This window comes from Bufo bufo, chromosome 1 (genome assembly GCF_905171765.1).
Source record: "Bufo bufo chromosome 1, aBufBuf1.1, whole genome shotgun sequence".
Lineage (NCBI taxonomy): Eukaryota > Metazoa > Chordata > Amphibia > Anura > Bufonidae > Bufo > Bufo bufo.
The window spans coordinates 768,511,521-768,527,650 of NC_053389.1; the positions used below are offsets into that span (position 1 = coordinate 768,511,521).

Here is a 16,130-nt window from a genome sequence, read left to right on the forward strand (position 1 = left end):
ATTGTATCTCTATTTTCCATAAATTCGTGTGGAACACTTAAAGGGTTAACAAAGTTTGTAAAATCAGTTTTGAATACCTTGAGGGGTGTACTTTCTAGAATGGGGTCATTTTTGGGTGGTTTCTATTATGTAAGCCTCGCAAAGTGACTTCAGACCTGAACTGGTCCCTAAAAATTGGGTTTTTGAAAATTTCTGAAAAATTTCAAGATTTGCTTCTAAACTTCTAAGCCTTGTAACATCCCCAAAAAATAAAATATCATTCCCAAAATGATCCAAACATGAAGTAGACATATGGGGAATGCAAAGTAATAACTATTTTTGGAGGTATTACTATATTATAGAAGTAGAGAAATTGAAACTTGGAAATTTGCAGGTTTTTTTACAAATTTTTGCTAAATTTTTTATTTTTTTATAAATAAAAATGATTTTTTTTTACTTTATTTTACCAGTGTCATGAAGTACAATATGTGACGAAAAAACTATCTCAGAATGGCCTGGATAAGTCAAAGTGTTGTAAAGTCATCACCACTTAAAGTGACACTGGTCAGATTTGAAAAAAATGGCCTGGTCCTTAAGGTGAAATAAGGCTGTGTCCTTAAGGAGGTAATTATGCCGAAAGTAGCGTGATTGGAATTTTTTTATTTTGTAAAACTTTTTTTTTCCTAACGTCACCCTAGGTGGCTATAACACACACTTATTAGATTGCTTCTCCAATACGTTGCAATGCCTTGCTATTCGCCATGATCTTATGGAGCCCTGCCACCTGCAGGGCTCCTTAGGAACTACAACTGTAAATGCCCTGGCTTCTTCAGAGAGAACAGAGCTTTTACATGCAACCAACAGCTCCACTGACTGCCGCGCGGGGGAGCCATTCAGGACCCAGGAGCACAGCACTCCCAGAGAAAGCTGCCTCAGTCACAACTGACGTTAGTCCCAGGTGTCTGTTTTAAAAACGCATAAACCCAGCAGCTATTTTTCCTGCAGCGCTCGCGGGCGAGTGCCATTTTTTAAAACTGGACTCTTACGGAGGAGGTCCGAAAAAAGGGTTAAAAATGTCATCCGAGAGCTGCGGCAATCCGCACATGCCACGGATAAAAATCCACGTGTGGTCGTACCCTAGGTACCCTTCTACTAGAAAATTATATTTCCATATTAAGAGGTTACTAGTGTGAACCAAGCCTAGAATAAATTGGGTCTGGCTTATGGTTTACTGCAGCAGTCCCCCAAACTAAGCCACTGTCCATAAGGACTACATGTCACCACATGGGGTGTGACGTCCATAGTGACATCAGCGATACTGCCTGCAACTGGCCAAGTGGTGTATAGTCAGCATGGAAGACACATTACACAATGGTGGATGTAGTGAGCAGAGGCGCTGGAACACAGACGGGCACATTTTAGGATACTGGGGTGTACTCCCTCAGGCGTGTATCGGGGGAGCCGGAGTGTGTTAGCAGCAGCCCCTGTGGCAGGGCTCCATAGAAATACAGTAAAATCCTCAGACTCCAATGCATTACCGTAGTTTGTTTAAAAAAATAAATAAAAAAAATTATAAATAAAAAAAAGAAAATATATAAATATTCAAATCACCCCCCTTTACTCACACAGCTACGCACACATAAATGCAAAAAAAAGTATAGGGGTCAGAATATGAAGACTAAAAGAAAAACACTTTTTTCAGTATAAAAACGCAATAAAAAAATACACATAAGATATTGCCGGATTTGTACAGACCTGGAGAATGAAAGTAACTGGTCAGTTTTATGGTATAGGGAAGGTCGTAAAAACAAAACCCCAAAACACTGTTGTGGAATTTTTTCCCCCAATTTCATCCCATTTATAATTTACTTTTCCGCTCCCCACCACATTGTATGTAACAGTATAATAGGGTCATTAGAAAGGGCATCTTGTCCCACAAAAAACAAGCCATCATACAGCTTTGTGAACAGAAAAATAAAAAAGTAATGGCTTTGGGAGTGCTCGGAGTAAAAAACCAAAAAAGAAAGTTTCGGCACAGAAGGCTGCAGGGAATAGCTGGTCGGTGGGGGTCCGGGGTGTCGGACCCTCACCAATCGGATATTGATGAACTTTCCTGAGAATAGGTCCTTTATATCAGGAGTCTGGAAAGCCCCTTTAAGACAGAATGTTGTCCAGCTGGCTTGAAGCCAGGTTCACACAAAGTGGAAATCACTGGATGTTGCTGCAACGCTACATGTGGATTGAGCCTCAGATTTCATTTTGAATGAAGCAATGGTTGGGCATGCAGGCAGCGGTCCAAAGTCCACAGGGCTGATGGACATAGCCAAGGGCTGTATTCCGCCAGTCTCAAGCAGTTCCATAGACATTGAATGCATGGGCTAGCACTGCTCCATTCATATGGGGACCATGAGACCCACCATTTTTGGTGGGTGTCCCAACAGTCTGTGGATAAGTGACGATCTTTAAGAAGCCTGAAAAAGCAATGATGTGAGGGAAGTATGAGTACATAGTCCTCCATTGTGGTCCCCGCGATTGCCATTTAAGAAAAGGTGCTAATGGGGTGTAATTAGATCCCGGATCAGCGACCTCAGTCACTCCAGCTGTTCTGAAACTACAACTCCCAGAATCCTCCTTTCACTTCTGTGGACGTTACAAAACCAGATAAGTAAGTGTGCTTGTTGGGAGTTGTAGTTTCACGGCAGCTGGAGTGCCGAAGGTTGCTGACTCCTGCACTAGATAAACACTGCTAGGGCCCCTTTAAGATACCCCAATTTAAAAGGGAACCTGTCACACTGGGAATGCTGTGCAGTCTGAGGGCAGCAGGTCATAGAGCAGGAGGAGCGGAGCAGGCTGGACTCCTGCTCTTTCTAGGCTTAGGAGTCCAGTGGGTGGTCCTAGCAGTGATTGATAGCCATCTCTGTAGGCACACTGGTACAGGGAAGGCTATTAGTCACTGAGAAGACCACCCATCAGACCCTTAAACCCAAAATGAGTAAAAATTTGAATAAATGAATCGCAAGTTACATAGTTTCGAGGGAACAGTACATCAATCTGCTCATCTCCTCCTGCTCTAGAACAGATCAGACACCATGTTTATGTGACAGGATCCCTTTAAAGGGAAAGCATCAGAAAACGACAATATATTTAATATAAAACTTTGGGCTTTTCTCTAACTATACAGGTCATCATCTACATTTTAAAGAAATCCCACCAAGGTTCACGATACGCTGACAGGTAACTTCTCAGCAGTCATCTCATTATCACAGGCAGGATTAGAACAGAAAGTATCACCTACATATAACAAAAGGACCACCATTCACAATAGCTGACGTCACAGCTTATCTACTCCCCCTCCCTGTACAGGTCACAGAGCATGTCCACGACACCCTTCCACAGAAGTCAATGAACGTCTCCAGACACCTGTTTTCTATGTCCATATGGATGGCAAATCTCTGAACTGCTTTTAACAGAGCAGCAGCATGGGCAAGATGGCTGCCCCCACAATCATGTACAGAAAACAGAATAAAAAAAAAAAATCTATAATCAGAAAATAAAAACAGACAAGAAAGAAACAAATGCTTTCCATCTGGATTAAAATAGTACAAGAAATACTGTAGGTCACACATTCCCTTTAAAGTGGTCTGTCCACATGACCGTTCCCTTTAAAGGGGTTATGTCCATCTCAGACATTGGTGAGACACACCACTAGGATATGCCATCAATGTCAGATAGGAGCGGGTGCCAGAGGTGGGACCTGCACCCATCTCTAGAATGGGGCCCACCAAGGGAAGGAGAGCACGCTGCGCATGCACAGCATGCTCTCCATTCACTGCTATGGGAGTACCGAAAATAGCAGGTGAACTCCCATAGCGGTGAATGGAGGGTGGCCGCTTATGCTCAGCTGCATTCCCGTCCCCTTGGGGGCCCCATTCTGGAGATAGGAGCAGGTCCCATAGGTGGGACCCCACAGCTATGTTACAATGGTGGCATATCCTAGCAATGTGTCAATGTCTCAGAGGGGTATAACCCTTTTAACCCTTTAGGATAAAAGTAAAAAAAAAAAAAGTTAATATTTGGCAAGATATGGTGCTATATTCCTATTATTCTAACTACACATACATCAGAGAGGATTTTATTGCTGCCAGGCATCACTCATCCCCCAAGCAATCTACAGAGTCGAGTATGTACCTCATCCCCCCCTCAACAGCAATACTTGGGGGGGATTGAGTTGTCTGTAGACATCAGCTTATCTTCATGTGTAGGATGCATAGACAAGTATCTATGTCTGCGGACAGACATGAGACATCTGCCCACATAGAGATACCTGGCACCTGTAATGGATGGAATGGGGTGTAGAAGACTAGAAAAGTCTATATTCTGCAAACCGTGCCACTCCTACCCATGGCCTGTATCTGGTAACTCCAACTAGGTCACAATACCAGACAAGAGTGGAGCGGAAGGAAGGAAAGAGTGAAAGAAAGAAACTAGATATCCTTTTCTAATTTCATCCAGCTCTACAGGACAAAATTAGGAATGATGGTAATTCTTAAAGGGCATCTGTCAGCAGTTCTGTACCTATGACACTGGCTGACCTGTTACATGTGCGCTTGGCAGCTGTAGACATCTGTGTTGGTCCCATCTTCATATGTGCCTGCACTGCTGTGAAAAAAAATTGGTTTTATTATATGCAAATGAGCCTCTAGGAGCAACGGGGGCGTTACCATTACACCTAGAGGCTCTGCTATCTGCACCCTCTCCACCGTGACTGACAGGACCAGGCAGGATAATGTTTTTCCTGCCTGCCTCTGTCAAAGTGCAGTGGGTGCGGCAATGGCAGAGCCTGTAAGTGTAATGGCAACGCCCCCGTTGCTCCTAGAGGCTCATTTGCATATAATATAATTTTATTTTCTCAGCAATGCGGGCTCATATGAAGATGGGACCAACACAGATGCCTTCAGCTGCCAAGCGCACATGTAACAGGTCAGCCAGTGTCACAGGTACAAAACTGCTGACAGATGCCCAAGTAAACTTGAGGAATAGGAAACATTTCAATGATAAAATTTTAAAAACGGAATTACAATCCTGTATGGCTCTTAATAACATGATTAAAAAAAGACATTACACACCAGAGAGTGGTAGCAGCTCTTGAAAGGGGGGGCTCAAGTCAGGAAACCAACCCTGCCCCCAATCACCTTGAAGGGTCCTTCATTTGGCAAGTATAAAGGGCTTCATGCCCCGTTTTCACAGGAAGAAGAGAGCAATGTGCCCCTGCACGGGAGCCAATGCCCCTGGACAGACAGGCAGGGTGGTAGCAGCCCTACCTATGGGCTAACACTTATTAGTTGTGCTTGATCCAGGGTACCTCCTCCCCCGGGTGTCTTTGCAGGGCCACAGCTAATTGCCCTCGAGAAAGCAATATACTGAGATACATTGCTTTCTCACTGGAATATGGGGGCTCCGTAGAAACCCCATTTTATAGATCTGTATAAAAAAATAAAAAAAAGCTAGGTGACAAGATCTCATACTAGGGCTTACAGAATGAGGGTGTCTAAAGTTCCTCCAGAACCATTTGTCTCACACTCCCCCAACAGGCAGTGGTGTTCCTGACGCAATCGACCCGGCAGAACATCCTGACGAGAGTGTGAACAGAGCCTTAATCCAGCAATGCTTGATCCCAGCCTAATGAATCACAGGACGGTGCGATCCCTGCGCATGGTTTACTAACCATGGAACGCCAGATTTCTGCAACCACCTACCTCGATGTAGAAGCCGTTGTAATGATCAAGTGTTAACTATAGCCGTGCGGTGCAACAGGGCGGTTCCTTCAAGTGCACCACAGAGCAAGATTACGTGTAAACCCACCGTTATTATAAAAAATACAAATAGAAAAAAATAAAAATAAATCACAGATTTGCTCCTGAGAAAGCCGCAGTCACTTCTAAGATGCTGCTGCGGTGCCCTCCATCAGGAGCAAATGAGAGTCAATAAATAAGGAATGTAAAGTCTCCTCCACAGTCATGGTGGACCTATACGTCCAGGCTGTACCCTGGCGTGCTCAGCTTCCTCTCCTGAGCCCCGGAGACGCGGCCCTTGTTCCTGTAAGGCTGGTGACAGTCTCTGTCTGTTAAAGGAGGGTAATACTGCCTGTAGCAGAGGTAAGCAAAGAAGAATCCGATCATGGCGCCGACCACCACATCTGAAAGAGAAGGAGGCCAATGACCCATTAGTAAAACGTATCCGTCATAGGACCGAAGGCCATGAACCACAGCATGCAAGGACAGAACTCCGATTATCTAGTTTGGATGACCCCTCCGAGTTTCACTGTTATTGCTGGAGAAACGAGTAGGTCTATAAGGACGCCTTCACACGAGGCAGAAACTTCCACGACTGAAAATCACCTTAATGGAGCTTGCCGAAATCCATGTGCTTGCTTGCTTCAAATGAATGGAACAGATTTTCCGTGGAGTAATTTTCTGCCACAAAATCTGCAACGTGTGAAGGCGTCCTTATTACACAATGCCCAAGTCAATGAGGTGGTTGCTACAGAGGGACAGTTATTCTTTGGAGCAGCTAGAAAGTCCCCCGCCCTCGAAGTCCATACGCCATACTAAACTATATAAAGTCCCTGTTAATCGGAGGTTTGAGATTGTAGGCGTTGGGCTTATAGCTCAAAATCGGCAGAAGTTTTGACCATGCGGTTTTCCATTTTGAATGCTGAAACCGTCAGCAGGCTCCCGCCGCGACTTTCAGAGGGGACAAGAAAAATCCTCTGCTGCATGAATGGTAGTGCAGCATCCCACTGAAAACAATAGGAGGGCGATGTTTCAGGGCTGATGCTGCGCAGTATTTGGTGCGGAATCTGTGCTGAAACTTGTTCCAAATATATGACATGTGAACATACTTTAAGGGCTCATGCACACGAACGTGTGCCGGCCGGTCCTCTGCTGCAGACCGCAAATTGCGTCCCGCAATGCACGGGCACCGTCCGTAGGTCTGCCATATGCAGATCTTTGATGCATTCACTTGAATAGGGTCTGCGATCCGCATCCCAAAAAAGAAGTGCATGCACTACTTTTTTGCAGTGCGGAGGCACAGACAGAAACCCCACGGAAGCACTCCGTAGTGCTTCTGTGGGGTTCCGTGCCTCCGTTCCACACTGACCTTCTGGATTGCGGACCCTATCAAGTGAATGGGTGTACATCCGTGATGCGGGGCGCACACGGCCAGTGCGCGTGTATTGCGGATCCGCTGTTTGTGGGCCGCAATACGGGCATGGCCGGACAACGGCCGCGTGCATGAGGCCTAAGGGAGAGTCAGCCTACCGACTATGACTGAAATCTTCAGAAGATAAAGGGGTTGTACCAAGTTTAAATTATACCTTATCCACAGAATTGGCAACAAGTAGCTGATTGCAGGGGGTCCAACCACTTGGACCCCACCAATCAGGTTGTGCATGAACACTGCCGCTCCATTCATTCTCTATGGGAGCGTCGGAATTGAATACAACACTCCGCTATCTTTGGCACTCCCACAGAGAATGAATGAAGGGGCAGTGCACAATACTAGCCATTCAAACAGAGTGGGGGGGGGGGATCAGGACCCCCGTTCTCGTGATCAGTAGGGGCCCTAGCACTCTGACCCCTAGGACTAGCTAGTTATCCCCTATCCTGTGGATATGCTGCAGATTTGCAGTTGCAGATCTGTGTGCTGTAGATCCACAGCATATTACACCACCAGCAAAGGAGATTTTAGCAAATCTCATCCACACAACTGCTTAAAATATCCTCTACATAACTTTACCTTTTGTGTAGATTCTAAACCTGCAACATGTCAATTAAAGGATAACGGTCATATTTTCTTTATTTGCTAGTTTATTAGCGCTAGGCCTGTATACCTGAGTTAGTCTGTCAATGATTGTCAAAAGTTCTGTAATTACCTTATAATGACAGCTTTCATTAATGTCTCCTGTCCCTTTCCACTGCTCCCTTAAAAGACCATTACTAGGGCTCATCTGTCTCCGGCTAGGAAGACAGAGGGGCGGTCCTTCACACTGCATGCCTGCATTAGGCTTCAGAGTGAGGAGGCGTGTCTCTCAGTAATACAATCTGATTGGCTGGCAGGAAGCTGCTGGCTACAGCAAGTGTGTATGGGAAGTGAAGGAAAGCAGTTTTGGCCTCAGAGAACTGGCAGAGGAGCTATTTTGAGAAGATCCTCATAATGTAGGATTCAAAACGACTGTAACTAAGGGGGGAACTCAAGGAAAACAGTTGTAGGTGAAGAAACTAAAGATTGCTTTATGCATAATGCTGCTGCAGCAGTAACATACGCTAAAATAGATTTTTGATGAAAATATGACAGTTATCCTTTAAAGGCGTTGTCTAATCTAAGACAATGGGGGCATATCGCTAGGATATGCCCCCATTGTCCTATAGGTGCGGGTCTCACCTACATCGGGAATGGAGTGTGGTTGTTTGAGGACTCCGGTCTGGCCACCACCAAGCATTCTCGCCATAGAAGTGAATAGGAGCGCACTGCGCATGACCGGCCACCGCTCCCATTCACTTCTATGGCCCTGACGGAAATAGGCACCCGTGCCTATAAGAGAATGGGGGCATATCCTAGCGATATGCTCCCATTGTATATGATGAGACAACCCCTCTAAAGGGTAACTGTCATATTTTTTTCTTTATGATATTGGATTGGTCTGACTAAGTTTACCTTAGTTCCCTAGTTAATACTTTTGTATAGGTATTGAATTACCTAGTAATTGCAGCATGTTCTTTCCTCCGCCAGGCATTTCAGTGGTGCGGCTAAAACAGCATTGCTAGGTGTCCTCCGTCTCCTATCTTCTATATACAGAAGACGGAGGACGTAGTAGTGGGCAGGTCCGAACGCTGCGTGCGCGATCCCGTCAGACCGGAATAGTGCCGATATTCACGATCAACTACTCAGGAGGAAGAGGGCGTGTTTAAGTCTGGAGAAAGCCGATTGGTTGGGTTGAGGCTGCGCGTTCCCGAGATGAGCCGAATGAAATCTGGGTAGTTAGGGAGGGAGGTCTTAGACTCAGGGTAAGGGCATCGGCGGCCATCTTGAGAAGATAGTCTTGTGAGGAGCGGTTGCTATGGACGGAATCTTATTAAACAAGTGGTATGTGAACAGAATAATTAGGGATTATCACCGCATCAGCAACAACATATATGAAAATGGAATTTTGAGTGAAAATATGACAGTTATCCTTTAAGGATGCGGATTTCACCTTTTGTATTGCAGTGAAATCCGTAGCAAATCTGCAATAAATTTGCGTGTCACACGTGCATCTGACTGACACCAAAGCATGAAGTAGCTGAGCCCTGAGACATCTTATTTCACCTACTTTTATCCCAAACTATATTGTGTCTGACCTAAATTCCATTGTAATCGGATTTCATTTTTTTGCAGATCTAAAGTGAACGTGACAATCCGTGGAGATTTCCCTGTGGCGGAGTGCCAAGCTGGAATGACATTTCTAATCCTAAAAGGGAACTTGGCCAAACAAATTTCCTAGGTCGGTTCTATCGGGTGATCGGGCACTCTAGTACTAGTCTTATGATGGCAGTGCAGGAAGCCTCCATACACACTCTGGGGTAGCGGACAGCGCAGGCAACATACATGCAGCCCCATACAGATGTACTTACCCTGCCAGTGGTGCTTGTAGTCACAGGTCCGGGACAGAGCAATGGAGGCAGCACACAGCAGCGGAAACAGGAAGCTGCACAATCTCCAGGAATGTCCACGACCACCGGGGGAAAAGCTTCCAAGCTTACCGGCTATATACAGCGCTGTGAAGCCCAGTCCTGCAAAGGCGACTGGATGAAAAGAAAAAAGGGATGATCGCCAGCAAGAAAATCATCAAGTGTGTGAGGGCTACAGCAGGTGGCAATGCTCCGGCATGTAGCTATTCTGTTTCATATTCATGGTGCCCCCTGCTGTTCTTGTGATTCCCTCTCAGAACGTCCACCTCATGTGCCCAGTGCTGGTGAGAAGATGCCATTTCTAGAGCTGATTCTTAAAGGGGTTATTCAACCCCCACACAATGCCCGGGCCCCTCCTATAGATCATACTTACCCAGTCCTCTACACTCGCGCCCCTCCGGATCCTTGCATCTCCCAGTCGCGCTGATCAAAACATCCGGCGACAGGGGGAGCAGCCAATAGCAGGCCGCAAAGGTGACCAGCCTTCCTAGCGTCACCTGGTGGCCGTGCAGGGATCCGGAAGGAGGTGGATGCTGGGGACCATGTAAGTATCGTCTATAGGAGGGACCCGGGCATTGTGGGGAGGTATTCTTTTTTTTTTTGTTTGTTTTTTTAAATCAGTTTTTTTTTTTTATTAGACATTTACAAACAGCACACAAAAAGTATATAGAAAGTATAAAAAAAAAAAAAAAAGGGACTACAGCATTCCATAAATTACCGTATCAATAAATAAATTTAAAATAAATTTAAAAAAAGATAAACATTGCACGCAGCTATGTCCCTTAAGTCCCAACCCATTCCAAAGCAAAGAGATGGTTACCAGGTGCCACATCTATATCCTGCTGAGATAAACCCAACAGCACAGAAGGCTCAGAGCGCGCCATGCTTCTCTGGAACATCCCACCTAACTAATCTACCATACTCAGGACTGTTCCTGTACAACATATCGAAAATCAGGTAGACCACACATACCATAGAAGGAGCATTGCCCCCAATCTACAGGAAGAATCAGACTGGTTGGGGGGGGGACGAGGTGACAAAAAAAAAAAGCACTCCTCATACAAGAGAAACAGGAGGAGTAGAGCTACTTGATGCCACTCCCAACACCCCGATTACCCACTCTGGAGGATACCGCCCCTTGTAGGTAATCCCCAGCACTCTCTGGGCCTGCTGACACTAGAAGCACTTTTTTGCGTTCCACTCTGGAACGCACAAGACCGGAAGTGTTGCGCCCTTAGACACCACTTCAGGTATCGGTTTCCCGCGAACTGCACACGCGATTTGAAGCCATAGACTCATATATAAATGATGTAAGTGAATGATTTATAATATATACATTGTATTTGTACTACTTCTGAAGAAGGGGGCCTTCTGAATATCGATCAGAAGCTGGACCTCTTGCTGACATTATTTCTACCATTTTAGAAGCGAACCCGGCCGGGGGGGGCTCTGTCTGAAGGCGTCTTGAGCTTTATCCTACAGACATCCTCCCCAGTAAAGTGAGTTCTATTAATTTTATCATTGGTTCCAATTGTACCAATTTAGTGCTACCAGCACCATTTACTATTGTGTGCTTTCCACCTTCTCCTTTAGGCCACATCATTAGCCCTGTATTTTCCACCCTACAGGAATGTGGTGCTCCTTCACCACCACGGTTTTTACCCTTTACCACCAGACAGTTATCTGCCCATGATAGTTCACCATTGGTACTGCGTTTATCATTTCCTCTTTCCAGGGAGTGACGCCTGTCTGTGCGTCACCTCTTACGGTGTATTGGAGTGGACACGAGCTCCAGACACTCCAGGCCGCATCTCTTCCATTTTCATTAATGTGTAGGCTCCCGTTACACTCTGACCACTTGTGCCGCCTTCCCATTTATATTCCTTCCATTCCTCCTCATCTCTCTCTGAAGAACACATTTCACCTTCCTGGAGCCCGTTTTTTGCTACAATCCACCCAAAATATATTTTTAATAATCCTCAGTAGTGTCCTGGCTCCCATGGCAATTGATCGGAAGCTGCCACTGCCACCAATGAATATACTGAGGAGGAGGGGAGGGGACCCTGTGGCCACTGCACCACCAATGCATATGATTAACCCTTAAATACAAATGTAGGCTGCGGGTGCCGGTGGTATCACATATCTGGCTTCTATGATAGGGCGCGGCGATCCCCGTGCCGCACGTGAGGGGTTAATTGCGGCGGTCTGGCTGATCACTGCGCCCTGTCAGAGGCAGTGTGTCGGGTATGTGACACCACCGACAGCCTACATTTGTATTTAAGGGTTAGAAAGGGTTAATCATATGCATTGGTGGCGCAGTGGCCTTCCCCCTCCAGTATTATAATCATGTTAATTATATGTATTGGTGGCAGTGGCGGCCTCACAGCCCCTTCTCATGGGTGGCAGTGGTGGCCAGGTCAGAGTGAGGCGGGAGGGACTCCTTTTCCACTCTGCTGCTTAGGAGAGTATGGCGCGCGCTGAGAGCGGCGTGTGCCTTGTTCTCTAACAGATACTAGCTACACAGTAGCGCAGCCTAGTATCGGAAAATGGCAAATCCCGGTATTGTATTGATCCGGGTCTAAAAGTATCAATTGGGTATCGATAGTTCGATACCCGGTTCAACCCTAGAAGAATCAGGTCTGACCCCAATCCTATATAAAAATAACAGAGTTCTGTATACTTGGTGAATAGGCAGTAGTTGCGATATACGCCGAGCCTCGCAAACAGAGCTGTGGCGTCAACGCAAACACCTCATTCCACTGGTCTACTGATATAGGGCCTACATCTTTCTCTCACTTCTGCTTGAGCGGAAGTATTCCATCTCCCATAGACTCAGTAAGAGGTTCCTATAAATTTAAGATATTAACCCTTTCTTGGAGCCTCTAGTCAGGATCTGTTGCATAATGGGTACCACTGCACAAGTTGCGGCCTTTGCGCATTTTGTGCCCGAAAGGCGCGCCATACCTTGCATAATAGATCTATTGTAGGCAGTCTGCCAACCAAAGCAGCCAGGCCGCCTAATTCCAGCAAAGCCGCAGGCAGCTTATATCCTATAATATGAGACACCAGGCTCGCCGATGCATTCCCCACAGGAGTCTGACCCCAACCCTTCAAGTGCTGCATCTGAGAAGCAATAAAATACAACCAAGGGTTATGGATAGATAGTCCACCTGAATCGTTCCCTCTCTGTAAAGTCTCCAATTTTATCTTGGCCAGTCGTTTTCGGCAGATTAGACTTCTAAACAGGCCTTGAATTTTATAGAAAACCCAGTGCGGGATCCACACTGGGAAGTTGTGAAGGATATACATGAGCTTTGGCATAAGGATCATCTTAAAGAGGTTATCCAAGAGTATAAAGTGTCCCCCCCCACATGGAATATACTTACCCCCCTCCCCCCGGTACACGGATGAAAACATCCGGTGTCAGGGGGGACCAGCCAATGGCAGGCGGGGACGAGCCTCCCTAGCATCACGGTTGACGCTAGGGAGGCTCGTCCCCGTCCCTGCCTGCTCCCCTCCGACACTGGATGTTTTAATCCGTGTACCGGGAGAAGCAGCAGCGGCGGTGCGGGGACCGGGAGCGCCGCAGGGAGCGGGATAAGTATATTACCTGTAGGGGGCCCGGCACATGGGGGGACACTTTATACTCTTGGATAACCCATTTAAGGAGTGGGGGGAATTTGTACTATTGGATAACCACTTTAATGTCTGGCCTGGACCTACTGAGCATGTGCGACCACTAGCACTGCACATGGAGGTGGATGTTCTGAGAGGAAATCAAAACAGCAATGGGCACCATGACAAGTATGTGGAAGCAATATTTTCATACAGGTGCATTTTGTTAAAGGATTCCAAATTGAAAACAAGCTCTGTTGTGTGTGATCTAACACAGTAAGTTAAAGAGGTTTTTCAGGCTCCCATTGAAGTGAATAGGAGCTGAGCTGCAGTAACTCAGCACAGCCACTACACTTGGAACGGCGCTGTGCTTCCCGTTTTATTCAGTGTTTAACAGCTGATTGGCGGGGGTGCCAGGTGTTGGACCCTCACTGATCAGATACTAATGACAGGAGCCCGGAAAACCAGGACCACAAAACTCGGCACGTTCGTGTGCATGAGCCCTATAACTTTTGCATGAAGGAACAGAGCCTAAAATGTAAGCCGGACGGGGAGGATGTGCCACTGCCAGGCGGCCATTTATTGAAGGGGATATTTTATATATGGAAGAAGGTTTTGCTCACATGAGGAATGGCCACTGGGAAAGCTCTTCCTTCCTTCAATCACCACTTCTGGATCTCCAGTACATTCGAGCCCTGGTAACTCTCGACCATCAGGAAAACAGCGGTACAAGAAGTCTGGACGAGGCCTAAGAGAAAAAAATAGCCAAACCAGAGATTTGTAGATGTGATTAAATGGGCTCATATGAAGCTGGGGAAAAAGGGTTGTTTTGTCCCCAAAAACAGCACCTAACGTGTCCATGGGCTTGGTTATGTACCGCAGCGCAGCCCATTCACTTTTTCCTAACTCGCCGATCCCCCACCGATGCCGCTGCGACGGCCCAGGGTAACTGTTGCTCTCCAATTACAGCACGGCAGGAAAGGCAGGTCAGCCAATCACTCACTAGGGCAGGTCATAGATGCAGCCAGTGACTGGCGGAGTGGCCTTTGCCACCATTTCCAGCAGTGTCAAGAACAGAAGCAGGAGGTGCAGTGCAGTGCGCACTCCGGCACTGCTGGAACAGCAACGGTGGGCAAACAGTGCCCCAGGCAGGACAGACTTTTCTTGCTCTGGAATACCCCTTTAACCTGTTCTTATTCCATCCATAAACCTAAATGGGTACTCCGGTAAGAAGTCATTGTCTATCCAGAGGAAAAGGAATAACTGTTAGATCGGTGGAGATGTAACCACTTGGATTCTCACCTATCCCCAAAAAACGCCAGCCCCATTCCCCCGGTGGCAGGTCGAACATGTACAGTTGTGTTCAAAATAATAGCAGTCAGACATCACTAACCTGATCATTCACAGTTTTTGGTAGAAATTATATTTCTACATGGCAAATAATTTACTAGCAGGTGTAGTAGAGTAATAGAAATCCAACAGACCCAACAGTCATGACATGCATGCAGCTGATTCTCTGTAATTGAATCACTAATGGAAAGGGGCATGCTCAAAATAATAGCAGTGTGGAGTTCAATGAGTGAGGTCATTCATTCTTTGAAAAACAGGTGCCAATTATTGCCCTTACTTAAGGAAGGCAGCAAATGTTGTACATGCTGATTACAGTGCATTTCTCACTGAAATTCTGAGGAAAATGGGTCGTTCCAGACATTGTTCAGAAGAACAGCGTACCTTGATTAAAAAGTTGATTGGAGAGAAGAAAACAAAGAAGAAGTGCAGAAAATGATAGGCTGCTCAGCTAAAATGATCGCAAATGCTTTACAATGCCAACCAAAACCTGAAAGACGTGGAAGCGAAAAACTACCATTCGAATGGATAGAAGAATAGCCAAAATGGCAAGGACTCGGCCAACAATCAGCTCCAGGAAGATCAAAGAAGGTCTAAAGTTACCTGTGAGTACTGTTACAATTAGAAGACGCCTATGTGAAGCCAAGCTATCTGCAAGAAGTCCCCGCAAAGTCCCACTGTTGAAAAAAACACATGTGCTGAAGAGGTTACAATTTGCCAAAGAGCACACTGACCGGCCTAAAGAGACATTTTGTGGACTGATGAAAGTAAGATTGTTCTTTTTGGGTCTAGTGGCCGGAGACAGTTTGTCAGACGACCCCCAAACACTGAATTGAAGCCACAGTACACTGTGAAGACTGTGAAGCATGGTGGACAAGCATCATGATATGGGGATGTTTCTCATACTACGGTGTTGGGCCTATTTATCACATACCAGGGATCATGGATCAGTTTGAATACATCAGAATACTTGAAGAGGTCATGGTGCCTTATGCTGAAGAGGAAATGCCCTTGAAATGGGTGTTCTAACAAGACAACGTCCCCAAACACACCAGTATACGTGCAACATCTTGGTTCCAGATCAACAAGATTGAGGTTATGGAGTGGCCAGCCCAATCCCCGGATCTTAATCCAATAGAAAACTTGTGGGGTGACATCAAAAATGCAGAACTGTGGAATGTAGTCCAATCATCCTGGGCTGGAATACCTGTTCACCGGGGCCAGAAGTTGGTTGACTCCATGTAACACAGATGTCCAGCAGTTCTCAGAAACAGCGGTTATACAACTAAATATTAGTTCAGTGATTCGAAGGAAAGCAAAATCTTCAAACATTTTTCAGTTTATATAGTGAATGTTTGAGTTTGTAAAGAATACAAACACTGCTATTTTTGTGAACAGTCTAATATTCACTTTTCTTCAATTTTTTTTAGAGGAACAACACAAATTTGATATATTTTT

The 16,130-nt window shown here is 45.9% G+C and overlaps 1 protein-coding gene across 2 annotated transcripts in view; it reads right to left on the bottom strand.

The window, feature by feature from the left end:
* Positions 1-5,014: 5,014 nt before the first annotated feature.
* PLPP5 (phospholipid phosphatase 5) overlaps positions 5,015-16,130 on the bottom strand; it is a 32,885-nt gene continuing 21,769 nt past the window's right edge. For both annotated transcript variants that reach the window (XM_040414758.1, XM_040414759.1), the window contains exons 7-9: positions 13,949-14,073; positions 9,654-9,824; positions 5,015-6,175 (exon numbers count right to left, since the gene is read on the bottom strand). In XM_040414758.1, the coding sequence (XP_040270692.1) occupies positions 6,006-6,175; positions 9,654-9,824; positions 13,949-14,073 (466 nt within the window). In that variant the 3' untranslated portion in view covers positions 5,015-6,005. The remainder of the gene's footprint in view (positions 6,176-9,653; positions 9,825-13,948; positions 14,074-16,130) is intronic.